Raw genomic sequence first — 15,115 nt, 5'->3', positions numbered from 1 at the left:
ACTGTCGTCGATGTCGGTTGGTCGACGGTGTAAGAGGTGGTAGTACTCCTCCAATTTTTTGCGCTCTCCGTGGGCTCTCGGTGGTCTGAAAATCTTTTCTCCGCCGAGTGGCCCGGTACGTACCTCAGTCAGTGCTCGGTCGGCCGGCTGGGTTGTAGAGTATCGCGCTGGCAGGGATAGCCGAGCTCGCCCAGGCGCTTATCGATTAGCCCATTTGGCAACCCCACCCTGAGCTCAGCACCTGCCAGCTGCCACCTGGGGACCCCCTCCACGTACCGTACATGTACTGTGCAGCCCAGGCGACGCACCCCACTATACTGACGTCTGAGGTGCTTCCGAGGGGATGTTGGAAACGTTGAACTGAGTTCGTCCATCATCAGTCAATGCAGCTGCAACCCCCATTTTACTTTTGCAAGATCATCGTGAAAGCAACTCTACGAGACGACCATTTCACGTGTTAAGTGCCGGTGCAGATCTGAGTGAGATTCAGTGCCACTGGCCCCAGACTACCGGGAACTTGCCTTGCCATCCTGCACTTCCTTTGTCATACCCCCGTGCGTTCCGCGTACCTGGACACCTCCTCTCGCGCAACCTTGAGCTGCTGTCAACTTTGAGCCAAGGGACACGGAGCACGCGAGACCCTCATCCTCTCTACCAACGGCGCCGAACTGTAGACGCAGCATTTCATTTTGTTGGACTTCACATTCTTTCCTTGCACATAGAGCTTCGGCCCACTCGCTACAGTCTCACTCCTGCGAATTCAAACTAGGGTTTTAGAGCCTGCCTCGTTCCACTGCTTCAGGTCAGCTTACCGGCGGAGTCTGTCACCCAGTCCAACATGGACACGCCTATCATCCCCTTACCTCAGGATGCACGGGAGCAGGAGGTCATGGAGCGCCTCGCGGCCATCCGTGACCAGCTTCTTCTCCTCAAACAGGACCGGACAAAATACATCAGGTCCCAGGATGTCATTGGATTATACGAGAAAACCATCGAGGAAATCCGCAAGGTCAATGAGATCCGTGGGGACGCCAAGGACCAGGAGGGCGAGAACCGCCTCGACAAGATCATCGAGAGCTGCTTCCAGCTCGTGTCGCTCTTCTTCATGACGATAGGGAGGACGAATGAGGCACCCGCGGCATACTCCCTGACCTCGACCATCAAGCGCCTACTAAAGCACCTCACGGAAGCGAACCTGTTCTCTGCGAAGGATCTGGACAGCATGGCCAAGACGCTAGAACAGCTTTCGAGGACTGTCAACGATGCGGACGCGAGGCACTCCCCGTACCTACTCAAATTGCTGTCAAAGAGGGTCGAGCTGTGCCAGACATCGCTTGCGACATTGCAGAAGAAATTGGACGACCTGGACGACACGTTGCTTGCTGTGCACGAGAAGATCATCTCGATCCTTAGGTCCCTATCATTGGCAAATACCAAGGCCAAAGTGAGTCCCCGGGTGGTTCGGATGATCGAGACGACCTGCTGACACCCTCACAGTTCAACACTTCTGAAGTTACAAAGCTTCAGGCTCAACTGAAAGATATTGATGCACAGCGGCAGGACGGGAAGTTCCTCGGCGCAGACGGCCAAGTTGCCAAGGGTAGCGATGAGGTTTCTGAGCTCCTGAGGCGAGTTCTCTTGTGGTCCGACATCGTGCTGGAGAGGAAAGGCGTCATGCCGGAGCAGTGGAGGAGTGTCTACGATGTCTTAATCGGCATTCGCAATGATCTCGACAAATTTTCCATCACACCAGCGTGGTCGCTGAGAGAAACAGATCTCTACGACTACCAGCGGCAACTCGACAAAATTGACGAGGCCAGAGTAGACGGCAACTGGCTGGACGACGAAGGCAAGCCGGCGGAGCTCTATGTGCAGAGGGTGCGTGCCATTCTTTCCACCAACTTGAATCCATTGGCAGCTGACGACAAATGCAGACGTTGTTGTATTTGATTCGGCGAAGCTACGGCTACATCTACCACCTCATGGTACTTTCGGAGCCAGTGTCAGAAGCATTGCTACCAGTTTACAACCAATTGTCGACCCTGAAGCGGTGTCTGCTTGAAGTCAAGAACTCGGGAGGCGGAAGCTCAGTGCGAGAGTTGTACCCCTACAGCATGAAGGTGAGATGGAAATGCGTCCTCAAGAAATTGCGATTCCCGGCTAAAATTAATGAATACTTCTAGCTTAATTCCATTGACAACATGCGCACCGACGGGAAGTTCGAGATCAATGGCGACATCCCAGAAGGACAAGCAGCAGTGGCCGACCTTCTTGCGGAGTGCTTCGAGCTCAACTATGAATTGCGAGTGGATGCAGAATCGCGCGCCGAAGCAACTGAGAACACTGAGCCATAAATCGCGGGGCCTGCAAGCAGGGGGTGGGGCTTATGTGCATGATGCACAGAATGCAGGACTGTGGGTGTTGGACAATGAAGGTTCGGTAGCTGGGCTGTGGGATGGGAAACAAACTCGTATCGCAGACGTCGTGACAAAATAAAGACACAGGAGACGACAGACGAAACCACAGCGCCCTTTCACAACACAGCGACGCAAACCAGGAGCTCTCATATCGCAGTCACAACTTCTTCTGCAGTTTCTCACGCTTTTGGCGGTGGCGAGAACGACCCAAGCGACTTTGAAACTATCTGCGGCGTTGTCTTTGTTTTCCTGACAGGCAGTTCAAGTACGGAGTATGGTGGGACGGCCCCTGGGCCTTGGGTTGACCGCAACGGCGGATTGTGAAACAGCTGTCACAAGGTTTGCTGGCGCTGAAAACAGGAGGCTATAGGTCCCACAGTATGATTGTGGGTTTGCCAGTTCGTCCAGGTGTTCATATGGCAGAAGTGTCGCGAGATTAGACCGGGGCACCAAACCAAGAGGCTGGTTGCAATCACAGGAGTTGTCACAAGTGAAGAACTGTTCCGTATGCACTCAGGATGGTGGGATCCACACTGTAGGACAACCTGTTGTGGGAGCTCTGCAATTTGACTGGGGGACACACCGTGTGCTGATTCACTTGGACCCTTATGAAGTAGGGACCTCATGGGTGCTATCTTTTTATTTCACGTAATCGAACCTACTAAACATTGAGTCTATCCTCGTCCGGAAATCCCAAGACGCCGGAAGTAATGTGCAGCTTTAAGGGAACCTGAAAGCGATCTTCGCAGGCCAAATCATGACCTTCTCCAGGTCCCAAACTCCAGACTTGACGTAGATATCGTCCTTGATCAGGTCGATGACGGCCTGCTTGCTTTCTGCCACAACCATGAGGGTGGACCCGCTGAACTTCATGCTGGAGACCTCATCATCCGGTGGCATCTCCTCCAGCACGGCACCTGAAATGGCATCAGCATCTGGGTTGTCTTCTCAGTAGCGGGGAGGAGAGCGGGGCAGTTTACCTCCCATCTTGAAGGCTCCAGACTCCTTCAGCTTGGTCAGGCCCTCGAAGTGTTGGCTGGAGCACGTTAGGATTGGCATCCGCATGTAAACATATACGTATAAATAAGTGTGGGAGGGTTGTCAAGAACTCACGGTCGAACTTCAAGTCGCTTCGCCAGAGCGCCCGGCTTGTCAGGGACCACAACCAACCACTCGTACGTCCTAGGCGTCGAAGAAGACATTCTGAATTGTGTTGTTCCGAGACGAGCTTGAGATGCTACAAGAGAAGTTGACGGTCGTGCTAGGAGTGTTCTTGATATGGCGTTCAAGCGGGCTGCCATATCTGGTGCGGAATGAAATGGGAACTTTATTCGGTCTTGGAGCTCCGGTGTCGTTGGAGGCTTCTCCTCATGCGCACCCTGTGAGAGGAGGCCGGCACATTGCGCGCTGCGCAAGTGCGTGGGGCCCGCCTGTACCGGCGTGCACTTCTGAGGGCCTCAACCTTCCTCCATTTAGCTGCATGTAGTCCTGTACTGCTCACAAAATCAATGCAGACCATGGTTGACTTTACAATTTGAACGTCAGCCTTTACTAGTTACCGAATGCAGGTACATTGACGGATCGCCCCCCCCCCTCGGCGCCCACCTCCACGGCTGACTGCAGAATGCTCGCCAGGGGGGTTAAACCCCGGTTTGTGGCCTGACCATAAACAACGTCTCCGACGTCGATTCATGCTTCCTTCTTCCTTCTTTTGGCTGTAGCTCATCGTCTGCAACAACGAAGGACCGTTCTGGTGACAACTTTACACCAGCTTTAATTGGTCTTCTGCCTCCAGTCAACATGGCACCACAGAGGGGCAACCTCAATCCAAGGGTACATGCTCTGCACCGTCCGTTCTGCCCCGAGGTCGCGCTGACATCTCAACGAGCAGACCATCATGGCACCGCTGGCTGCTTTTACGATGGCATCCGTCCTTTTTGTCTGGACGAGGTCGTCAATCCAGGCCGCGAAGGTCAACCGGGTAGGCATCCCGTGGCAGTCGGCTCACTGCCGACGGCAGACACAAACACTTTGTTACTAACCCATCAAACAGGCGAATATGGCTCGAGAATATCGTGGTGAAGGACAATCCAAACCCGAGAAATAAGCCTTCTTCCTGCCGACGAGTACGTGAAGAGCCTCACAAGGTCATCGAGGACCAAGCCAGTCGACCACCTATCTAGGCTGCCGTGTTCCCATTCGCATCCTTCACCGGCTCTCGAGCGCCACGTCTTTCACCTAAAAGATCCCTGAGGGTGTTTAGGGAGCCCTTTATTCTTTCTTTAAAATCATTCCGCGATTTTGTAGGGGCGTCAGTCTCTGCATTTGTCGTGCTGTCAGGATTTAGGCCATCGCTGACCGCGGAAGACCCCAGCCATCACTTTCCGCGCAGCTCCTTATTCAGCAGACCTTTTTGGACAGGTCGAAACGATGATCCCAGTTGAGGAGGTCAAGGACTTGAATGCCACCGTACCGTTGTCTCTGGATTGCTCGGTACCACGTCGGATTCTTCGGGGCCCAGCGGCAGAGAAGGGCGGAAATTACGAGAGACCAGGTATTTATTCGAGCAAGCCGACCTGATGAGGACTTTTTGGCCGACTATGCGTTATCGCATTAGCGACAAGGGCGAGAGCGTATGCTTCACCCAACGTCCGTTACTCTTCACCATAGGTCAACACCAGGGGGAAGATTTATCACGGTTGGAGGTAAAGTGATCATCCCGAAGCCACTCTTATCCTTTAGATACCCATTTAATGCTTCACTGGCGGTGCTGTTATTCTAAGTCGTGCGCGCTACGGAACCATCTCGTCATTACATACGTGTTCCCTTTGAAAATCCCTGTGCTACTCCCATGTTTCTCGTCTTGTAAACCCTCCGTCAAGCAGCTTTCTGAACGGCTCAGTATCATAAATCTGCCGTACTTCTACCCAGAACCTGCGATGGTCCCAGAGCTTTGCGCAGGTGCTTTATGATACGGAGGAAAGACCGGGATATTGCACAGGCACGTGTTCTATCTGATAATGTCTCGCAGGCTTCTATCTTGAATGACTGTTTCATGAAGTCTACGCCTCAGGCAGTATCCTAAATGCAGGTTCTGCTGGTCAATTTGCGCGCTGTAAGAGAGAGAACGCGCTGGCCTGATAAGTATTGAAATGTGATAAGTCTGAAATCTATTATGTCTCCTCATCTTATTCCCGCCATTTCCCAGAAAAACAACCCGCTCGTTTCGATCTAAAAATCCAAGCAAAGGAAAATCTGAAAATACTGGACTCTAGGAGCCGTCGCTTTTTGCCTACAGGAAAGGCTTTACCTGCTCCTCGTTCCATTCCCAGAACTTTTCTGCAGTACCTTTGCCACCTTCAGAGACCGGCTTGCTTCCATCCAGAAGGTGCTGTCTGATTTTCATGAATCGGCCCCAAGGGACCACTGAACAGATGTAATGGTCAGCTGGAAGTTGCATCAATCAAGAAGCCCATGCGACGACTTACCCCATTCACCAGACCTGTCAATCGAGACCTCGGGCGAGAACGCAGCGAAGAGCTGCGTGTACGCTCCAAGAATAGGTGGATGAAGCACGAAACTCCTCAAGAAACCCTGCGCCCCGCTACCGAACGACCGCCACAGATCCGAGCTGAGGTTCCCTGGGTTCAGTGGCACACTGACGATGCCATCCTCCTTGTGCCGCCGGGCAAATTCGGTGCCCTGGAGGTAGTTCCCAGCCTTTGACACGCAGTACTTGTCAAAGGGGCTCTTGTCGACGTGGTAATCGAGGTTCGAGATGTCGACGCCCCCATTCGGCACCTGGATCGACTCGGCGGCCGACGAAGCCACCCAGATGACACGCACCGAGGACGGGTCCTCGGCCCTGGCTGTGCGGATGAGCGTGGGCGTCAGAAGCTTCGTGAAGAAAAATGTGCCCAGGTTGTTTACGCCCAGCTGCAGCTCGTAACCTTGGGCTGTCTTGGAGCCGTTGGGGGGCACCATGACGCCGGCGTTGTTGAAGAGCACGTGCAGCTTGTCTTCCTTGGAGAGAAACTCGTCTGCTGAAGCTTTGATAGTGCTCAGGTCGGCCAGGTCCAGCGGCAGGAAGATGAGCTGGCCGCGAGAGTTGGGCCAGGCTGCTTTGATGGATTCTATTGCGCCTTCGGCTTTCTCCCTGGAGCGGGCTGCGCAGTAGACTTTGGCATCTTTGGAGTAGAGGATCTGGGCGATCTCCTTCCCCAGGCCTGTGTTGGCTCCGGTAACGACGTAGACCTGACATCGAGTTAGTATTTGCCTTGCGCTCGCGAAGCCATTTCAGCTGGCCTATTGAAGAAGAATTACCTTGCCGCTTAGATTTCCGATATCCTTCTCGGTGAAGGCGGGCTTGGGCGGAAAGGCCTGCGATATAGCGCTGAAGATGATGCCCATGATGCTGTCTTGTCAAACGATGAAGATGGGGCTCAGTGGGGAAAATCAGGGATTTAATCAGGATACGTCACGGGGTCTGCACAGGATCGTGCTTCTGATGTGGCGAACGCTTATCACTTGTGTTGCGGCTTACAGGGGCGCTTCGGAATACAGAGGCTCTAGGAATTGGGTGACGATGATGGTGACAGGGAGGTCAGCCATCAACAGTCAGCCAGGTAGAACGCGCTATATATCATTTACATTTAGCTTGAGTGTATCGCGGCAGCACTGTTAAGAGTATGATCATTACACTAGATCGAACGGGGAGACCCAATCTGCCGCACGGCGTCGGCCACACGTTGGAGCTTGGAAGCCCGGACGGCGGATGGGAGGCTCAGCGGGTGAAAGCAAAGGAGGGAGGGTGAAGATGTTACGCCGACGGTGTTTGCAGTTGCTTAGATAAGGCCATGACGGTCCAGGCTGGGCTAGACTCCAAAGATCAAACAGCGACGGGCCGGACTAGTAAAGCGAGTGCGAGCTGACTATGAGTGGTGCCCCGGATCTGTCAGCCGCTGGATCCTTCCGACGGACTTGTTCAGCGTGCTCGAGTGTCGACCGCGCCGAGATTGTTGCCACACAAGGAAGTTAGCCTTCCGCTCTGAACATGCGCCGGTGGGGAGTCATCACGGCTCAGGTTCAGGGCATGCAGATCATAGTGCACAGCATCTAGGCGTGCTAGGCACTTAGGGCTCCACCTCTAGCTGGGAAGGAGGTCATTCGCGGATGGACGAAACGAGGAGAACTGTGGGCTTGGAAGAGATGGGGCCAAGCCACAGAAACCCTTACCCTTCATCACTCGACCATGTTAAACAAGAGATCAACCACAACATGTCTGATTCACGTTAGCAAGGCACAGTATATCTGCCTTATACAGGTGCAGTCGACCAGCTCACGAATTGGCTCGATGGGCCTTGCGCTACGTGACCTATAATATTCGGGCCCAAGACACTTCGTCACAGTCCATCCATCTGGGATACCTGCATTTTCCTGCAGCTTTGTGCCACGATAGACCAGACATGGGTTCGTCGTTGCCGCGCTTCGCTACTCGTCGACGTCGAACGAGATCGCCCCCTGGTACCTCTCTTTTTGTTGGGTGGCCCCAAGCCGATCATCGTGCCAGCGTCATCAGTTTGCAGATAATACAAGAGACACATACATGCGTGGGCTGCCGCAGACGTTTCGACCCCTGCAGGCATGCCAGACCTGCCAGACACGAGGCCATAGCATGGAGAGCCCCCCGCTAATGCGGGTAGATTGTCTCTGTCCGTTGACTGTCGGCCCCAAAGTATCTGATACGATCTGTCATTCCCAGTGGGTACATAAGCACTTAACTACCTGGCAAGCGGTCGTCGGCCGGAAATCATCATATATCATGCAGTGGCACATGTGCACCTTCCTGTGGGTGACGTCAACCCAAGGTCATGTTGGCGATTAAAGCTGGGGATGCTGCGCGTACCTGGGGCCCAGCCAGCCTCTGACGTTGAGCGAGAAAGAAGGAATTGAGGACCGCGTCCATATTCTGCCATGGGCGGAAGGAATCCTCCGGCTTTGAAGCCCCCAGTGTAATGGCAATGGGGTCAAGTATATATGTGAGGGTCCTGGGCTACGACACACATGGGTCCCACCATCGACGTGAGAGCTGACCTCGACTTCAAAACCCCTACATAAATGCAAACAAACATATACAACATTCGCCTAAAACAATAAAACTTTGGAAACCTTCAGGCTCTCATATTTCACTTGGATCTACCTGCCTCCCTGCCAAAGCTCTTCCCGTTAAGCCAGCGGAATCAACATAATGGCGAACCCCAATTTCACAAACCGCCATGAAATACTTGGGGTCGGAGATAACACCCCTACATCCAACCAAACATCTCTACAACCCCAAGATATAACTCACAACACGCTAGGATCAGGCTCAGCGTCACACGCAGACATAGGCACCCGTGACTTTGTCCACAACCCAGGCACTGCTGCCTCGTCATCATGCCGCAGCCCGGCTCATGAGGCAAAGGCCAATACTGCTGGGGCAACCGAGATGGGCGACCCAAATGGCCGCATCCCAACAGCCCAGGACACCCACGACGAGCTGAACGCTGCCCAAAGCGATCTGGCCACTACTAAGCAGGACGAGCTGCCAGGTAGGCGTTCTGGCATTGGCCAAAGTGCACCTGGTGCCCACTTGGAAGACACAGCCGCTAGCGTTTCGACATCACAGCGTGGCCATCGAAACAGCAACTACGCCCCTGGCTACGAGGGTGCTGCCGACGCAGTCAGGCACAAATCCTACAACGCCGACGAGCATCGTCCGTCTCTGCTGGCTCACGAGCCTGTCACTCCCGCGACAGAGGTGCCTCCCGACCTGGGCAACGACGGTCATAACACACCTTCCACTAGTGGGCCTGGGATGATTCCTGGCCCAAGCCTTGGACAAAAGGCCAAGGCTCCTTTTGCTAAGATTCATGTAAGTGATGGGTTATTCCCCTGCCTACATGCTCAGGCAATACTCGACTAAAACACCGGAAAGGGTGCTGGAGAGGTACTTCGGGGCAACCTCGCCGCCGCAGCCGACAGCTTCACGGGAGATACGGCCAAGCAGGCTAAGAACGAGGATATCGTAAGGAAAGGCCAGAGGGAATTCACAGATGGCACCTTCGACAAGGCTCAGGCGTCACAGGTTGAGCACTAGAAGAGGGAACCCGGTCCTGATCTTGATCGAAGCTTGGCGCAAAAGGTCGTGGGCTTCTTTGCTTGGGCACACGGTGCTGGTGAGGTCATCCGCGGCAAATTCAACGCTAGCATCGCAACTCTTGCTGGAGATGAGTCGACCCAGAAGATCGAGGAGGAAACGGCGGAAAGGGGCAGGAGGGAGATGCTTAACCAAGAATTCGAGCCAGTGCCCCCTTCTTTGCCTCCGAGGTATGAAAAGGCAGCAAGAAAAACCAAGAAGGATTTAAAGAGGCAAGAAAGATCACAACACTGACAGCTAACTTCCATGGCTGTACAGGACTGGATGAAGTGGTTGGGAATCAGGATCCATACCGTCAGCATTGGTTATAGCGTAGCAATTTGAACCTAATATCTCCCTGCTCTGTTGTGCCTCATGGTGAAATCACACATTTATCTCATCCCTTCTGCTTTACGAGAAATTGTCGAATCACACGCATCTTCTCAGGGAACGTTCTCGGCTTTGGAAAACCCGTCTCTTCTCATAGCTCTATCCTCTGAGATCATCTTTTGATGGCAATCCAAAGTCTGACGATCCTCGTGGTACCCAATGAAATTGCGGAAAGGGTCGGATGACTTCTCATCCGCAATTAGTCGCGTAGGCATCCGAGTAGCCGAAATTTTCAAATCTCCCCTATCTCTTGATATTTCGACTATTCATAGGCTGTTTCTCTACCAGGATGCTTAAAAGCGGTGGTGGTTCGTATGAACCGACAAGTCGGCGCCGCGAGCTCGAAGTTCATTACGCCATATGTGAATATCACCATGCTGTATCTGCTGAAGTCGGACTGAAGAGTACGACCGCAGTGTGTGATTTGGGGATGCCGTATTTGATATTCGGCATTTGATGATATCTTTCCTTGGCAACTCTGACACGTTCTTCCGGATATCCGCGAAGTATAAAATTTGAACTCTGGCCAAGGACGTTGACCGAGCATCAACACCATTCGTGCGTAGGAGTCCTATTAATTAGATACCTGCTCTTGAATCGTCTGATCGTACGTTTTAGGAGGCCTATCAGACTGGTGGTTCCCGTCGGAGGCATTGCTAGCTGGCCGGTCCGTAGAATGCCGGAGCAGTCTAGTATCCAATTATGTTGAATCTATCCAGCCCTCTTGCTTCTGAGAAAGAATCACAGCGTGGTCGGCATCGTAAAGTTGGGAAAACTCCTCGGTATCACAATGCGGAATGTCTTGCCGTTTGCCATAGCTTCTACGGCTGTGCCTTGATTTCTGGTTCTTGTCTTCATTGCATTCGAAAGAAAAAGATAGATGGTTGACGAATAGGGCAGATCAAGCCTAGTATCACCATTGAGGAGACTTACGAAGATGGCGTGAATAAATGGTGTAAGTATACTGAACAAACATGGGAGTTTTCATTCGAATACCTACGGCCTGTCTATGCGCTGGGTATTTGTAAGCCATGAGGCATTGGCCACGAATGTGTCCCAGTGAGCTTATTTCAACCAATTATTATTCGAATCATCTTTGTCCTGGGCGGCTCAGGAAACCACAGTCAGAAGTATGCCTCGTCGGCCTGCCTCGGTTCCGTCTGAAAAGTGCACTCGTTTCATCACATCCAGTGTTTGCCAGATCGGCCCCCCATGCACAGCCCAATGGTGTGGCGTGGCTACTCCCGCCTGTCTTAAGCCAATCTACGCCTGATTAGGAAACTTGATGAGAGGCTTTTCCCTGGCACACCACTGCTCTTGACGCAAGCATATGGCCACAGGTGGATCTTCGGATGTAGCGTGGGGATATATCGAACGAAGGGCGGATCGGAAAGATGGGATCAAACATCCCTGGACCGAGTCGCTCTGGTGTGACAGCCTGTACCCCGAAAGATTTGACATATTGAGGATTTCCTTGAGACGAAATCGACTACGGAATCCGATCACGACCAATGCACCGAGGTGGCTATAACACCGGATGTGTCCCTTTCCTGCGGGCGAGGTGTGCGCCCCCTCACATTTCCCATTCCTTTGTAATGCAAGGAATACGAATATTGGACCGCAAAAATGCTCGTCGGGCTGTCCAAGCCCGAACTCATCTTCGTGAGAGTCACCGCAGTGCTATTGATATACACAGGCCTATTATGCTTCGCCTACTTCGTGCTGGCCGCCCTGGCAGGCGGCGTCCCGGCCATTGCCCACCCGTTCTCCATTTTTATTGAGGTTTATGGGCTCATTGAGATCCTGTGGTATTTTGCCTGGTACCTACCGTACAAGCACCGGCTCCAGAAGCCCGGCATGGCGCCGTCACAGATGACGAGGGAGGAGAGGAAGGCGCTGTTCACACAGGGCATAAACCTTGTGCCAGACCTGGAAATCTATGTGCGTGGATGGTTCAACAAGGCGCACATGGAGGACATCCGAAGAGATAATATCAAAGACTGGCTGCTCTGGAGTCTGTTTGGCCGGGAGGGGAGGTACGGGGAGGACGCAGACGAGCTGGAGGAATACATCGTGGAGCTGGAAGAGCGGATGGGGATGACGTTCAAGAGAGGACGGGGTGATGCGAAGCCCATGAGGTTGACCTTTGATCCCATCGAGATGACACACCGGAGTCTGTTGTTTTATTCAGTAAGTTGAAGACGGCATGCCCTTCAGGAGCTCGAGAACATAACCTTGACTGACTTCACCTAGCTCACTGGCTTCGCCGACTTCTTCACGACGCTCTTCCTCTTCGCGAAAGGTTTCAGCTTCTACCGCCAACCGCACAATACTTTCTTCAGCGTGTTCCCCTTTCGACCAATGACCTTGATCTCCCGGAACGAATCCGCGGCGCCCGCGATGTCCTATTTCTACCGCCCACACAAGTCAAAAACACACCGGCCTATTTTCTTTATCCACGGCATTGGTATCGGCAGTAAGTGGTCCAAAAGACTGTTCCTCCCCCTAGTGATATGAACAGCAAACCCGTCTTATGGTGGTAGACCATTGTACTGACCAAGCGCAAGTGGCACCCTACCTGCTGTGGGTGAACTCGGTCCCCAGAGACGTCGGCATAATCGCCATCGAGCTCCTCCCGGTGTCGAACAAGATCTGCCCGCCGATGCCGTCCTCAGCGGACCTCGTAGACTCCATCAGCAGGATCCTGGCGCAGCACGGCCTCGAGTACGACAGCTTCGTCTTCGTGGGCAACTCGTACGGAACGCTGCTCCTCTCGCCGATGCTGAAGCGGCCGGGCCTCGCGGCCAAGATCTCATCCGTCGTCCTGGTCGACCCGGTCTCGCTGCTGCTGCACCTCCCCGACGTGGCCTGGAACTTCACGCGGCGGCGGCCGCGCACGGGGCCAGAGTGGGAGATATTCTACGGCGCTTCGACGGACCCCATGGTGGCGCACACGCTGGCGCGGAGGTTCGATTTCAAGGACGCGATCCTATGGCGTGATGAACTCAAGGGCCGGCGCGCCACCGTCATCCTAGGAAGTCGGGACTGCGTCACGAACCCCATGGCGGTGGCGAGCTATGTCTACTATGGAGATGTGGATATCCATGACTTCACGGAGCAGCGGATCGACGAATGGAAGAACACGCCGAACCTCTGGACGGGTCAGTGGGAGATTGAGCTGATATACATGGATGGCCTAGACCATGGCCAAAGTTTTTTGAAGCCGAGCTGCGTACCCAGAGTGCAGAAGGTCATTGATACGTACTGCTGGAGGGACGAGTCGGGCGGCGAATTTAGGAAGAGCACCGGTGACTACGAGAGCAGTTGAGTTCGGCAGTTGCGAGGGTGCACATCAGCGTTACGGACTTGTACATGGTGTCTTTGGCGTTTTCTGAAACAGGAAGCGATTAATCAAATAATATGACAATATCTTCCCACACTGAGACATGATCTGGCAGGCGAATCGGAACAGACTTGTCAAAAGTGAGCCGAGCAGGCCGAACTGCGGGTGTGCTTCCCAGCGCCGATCCCCAGGGTCAATTGTGCATGGAGTTCGCGACACCAATGGCACTCACTGCTGCCGGGCTGCCGGGCATGGGAAATGAGAGCCCGCAAGTTATGACTTCAATATCTGATGGTGGACATTAGACGGATGCAGCCGTGATGACGGACGAAGAAGAGTACGAGGCCGCCCGAAGTTTAATGACGTCGGACCCCTCGCATCGAATTTCTCCCGATGTCAATCTTCATCTTGAGTGATGAGCGAACCGGAACTTGCCTATCAAACCGAACTTCCCAGGCTGGCGGCCGACGTCGTTAGGTCGCCCGCCCGGAGCTCGGGTTCGGGACCCCAGAGTAGGAGACCACAGGCAACAGAAACACATGCGCCGTCTGATATGTTGTTCGTCCTGTTCTGCAGGCCGAGGCCAAGACAACCTACCCGCGCAGATTGCGCATGCTATGCCTCAAGATTCAGCCAGCAAGCCCGGCCAGGCCACAGGTGAGGAGAGTTAATTGCTCACGACTACCGCAGTTAAACCTTGTGGCCCACCGGAAACTCTATGGTGAGTCGCGGCTCGTCAACCGCTGCTTGAGAACAGCGACAACGGTCCGGCGGCCCACCGCCCTCCCCTCCCTCCGCTCCCCTGAGCTGAGTTGGGTTGAGCTGGGCTGGGCTGGGCTGAGGGGGGGCCGAGCGGGCGAGCGAGCGAGGCAAGGGCAAGCACTCGAAACAAGCGATTCTCATGCAGCCCTGCAAGCGCGGTTCGCACAGATGAACAGCAACCTATTCGTGGCATGTTTCAGATGCACAACGACGAGGTACCGTCCTACCACGGTTCCGCAGCAGCGCGCCCCCGCTTGTGAACCCTTGAAACCCGGGGCAGACGCAGGGGGTCAGGGCGAGCACAGATGTCAAGTGGTTGGTTGTACTGGCGCAGCAGCAGAGGGTAGCGAGTGCGGGTGCGGCTGCGTTGCAGCTTTGGCAGCTGCTCGTGGGGAAGGACAAAATCGCGGACGCAACGCAACGCGGCGCAACGCAATACGACACGACAAGGCACACGGCAAGGCACACGACACACACGCACACACGAGGCCCTGTTTGCTTGCGTCCTGGTCGCTCTGCCGTTGTGAACGCGCAAGCGTAACCCGGGACAGGCCCGAGGCATGGTGGCTGGTGCCGTGTCCCACCTGGAGAGCCTCGATCTGTCTGTCTGTCGCTTGTCGTGCCACAATCAAAGCTTGCTCATCATCCAGCAGCCAGCCTGGTGTGACAGGGCATAGTCTCCAATATAACTTGACATGAGTGTGGTAGTGGTGGTGGCTGAGGACAAATGATCGGAATATTATGCCCACCATGCGCGCGCTGCATTGACATGACACGGACTTTGACCAACCCAGGAAATCGGGAAATCATGTCGCCAACCTTACTTTTTGGTCGATGCAATCTGTAGGCGATATCGAACGGATAGATCGCACCTCATTTCGGATGTTTTTTGCCTGCTTGTGCTGACGGAAGGATTTGGGCGCGCCACCGGGGCAATTTCACGGGCATTGTGAGATGAGCAACTTAGTGAGCCGGCCTCAAAGAGTCAGAACTGGGACCTGGGCCACTGTCTCGCACGCCACGTGC

The 15,115-nt window shown here is 54.1% G+C and overlaps 5 protein-coding genes across 5 annotated transcripts; 3 read left to right on the top strand and 2 right to left on the bottom strand.

Annotated features, from left to right (window-relative positions):
- Window positions 1-838: 838 nt before the first annotated feature.
- On the top strand, window positions 839-2,354 carry J7T55_013481 (uncharacterized protein; the record flags this gene model as incomplete). Its single annotated transcript, XM_053141281.1, has 4 exons — window positions 839-1,444; window positions 1,498-1,878; window positions 1,935-2,120; window positions 2,184-2,354. 4 exons carry the CDS (start codon window positions 839-841, stop codon window positions 2,352-2,354), a joined length of 1,344 nt encoding a protein of 447 aa, XP_052995822.1.
- A 783-nt stretch (window positions 2,355-3,137) lies between these two features.
- On the bottom strand, window positions 3,138-3,619 carry J7T55_013480 (dimeric alpha-beta barrel; the record flags this gene model as incomplete). Its single annotated transcript, XM_053141280.1, has 3 exons — window positions 3,138-3,334; window positions 3,398-3,453; window positions 3,531-3,619. The coding sequence occupies 3 exons, from the start codon at window positions 3,617-3,619 to the stop codon at window positions 3,138-3,140; spliced, it is 342 nt and encodes a 113-aa protein (XP_052995821.1).
- A 2,090-nt stretch (window positions 3,620-5,709) lies between these two features.
- On the bottom strand, window positions 5,710-6,827 carry J7T55_013479 (short-chain dehydrogenase; the record flags this gene model as incomplete). The annotated part of the gene is made up of 3 exons (XM_053141279.1): window positions 5,710-5,843; window positions 5,906-6,671; window positions 6,741-6,827. 3 exons carry the CDS (start codon window positions 6,825-6,827, stop codon window positions 5,710-5,712), a joined length of 987 nt encoding a protein of 328 aa, XP_052995820.1.
- Window positions 6,828-8,664: 1,837 nt separating this feature from the next.
- J7T55_013478 (uncharacterized protein) lies at window positions 8,665-9,883 on the top strand (the record flags this gene model as incomplete). Its single annotated transcript, XM_053141278.1, has 4 exons — window positions 8,665-9,330; window positions 9,394-9,483; window positions 9,556-9,785; window positions 9,874-9,883. The coding sequence occupies 4 exons, from the start codon at window positions 8,665-8,667 to the stop codon at window positions 9,881-9,883; spliced, it is 996 nt and encodes a 331-aa protein (XP_052995819.1).
- Window positions 9,884-11,610: 1,727 nt separating this feature from the next.
- Window positions 11,611-13,312, top strand: J7T55_013477 (lpha beta hydrolase fold family; the record flags this gene model as incomplete). The annotated part of the gene is made up of 3 exons (XM_053141277.1): window positions 11,611-12,174; window positions 12,238-12,460; window positions 12,552-13,312. The coding sequence occupies 3 exons, from the start codon at window positions 11,611-11,613 to the stop codon at window positions 13,310-13,312; spliced, it is 1,548 nt and encodes a 515-aa protein (XP_052995818.1).
- Window positions 13,313-15,115: the final 1,803 nt, after the last annotated feature.

The sequence above is a fragment of the Diaporthe amygdali genome (genome assembly GCF_026229845.1).
Source record: "Diaporthe amygdali strain CAA958 chromosome Unknown NODE_8_length_1307975_cov_65_857355, whole genome shotgun sequence".
Taxonomy (NCBI): domain Eukaryota; kingdom Fungi; phylum Ascomycota; class Sordariomycetes; order Diaporthales; family Diaporthaceae; genus Diaporthe; species Diaporthe amygdali.
The sequence above is the reverse complement of the archived record's forward strand: the minus strand, read 5'-3'. Positions and strand labels throughout refer to the sequence as shown.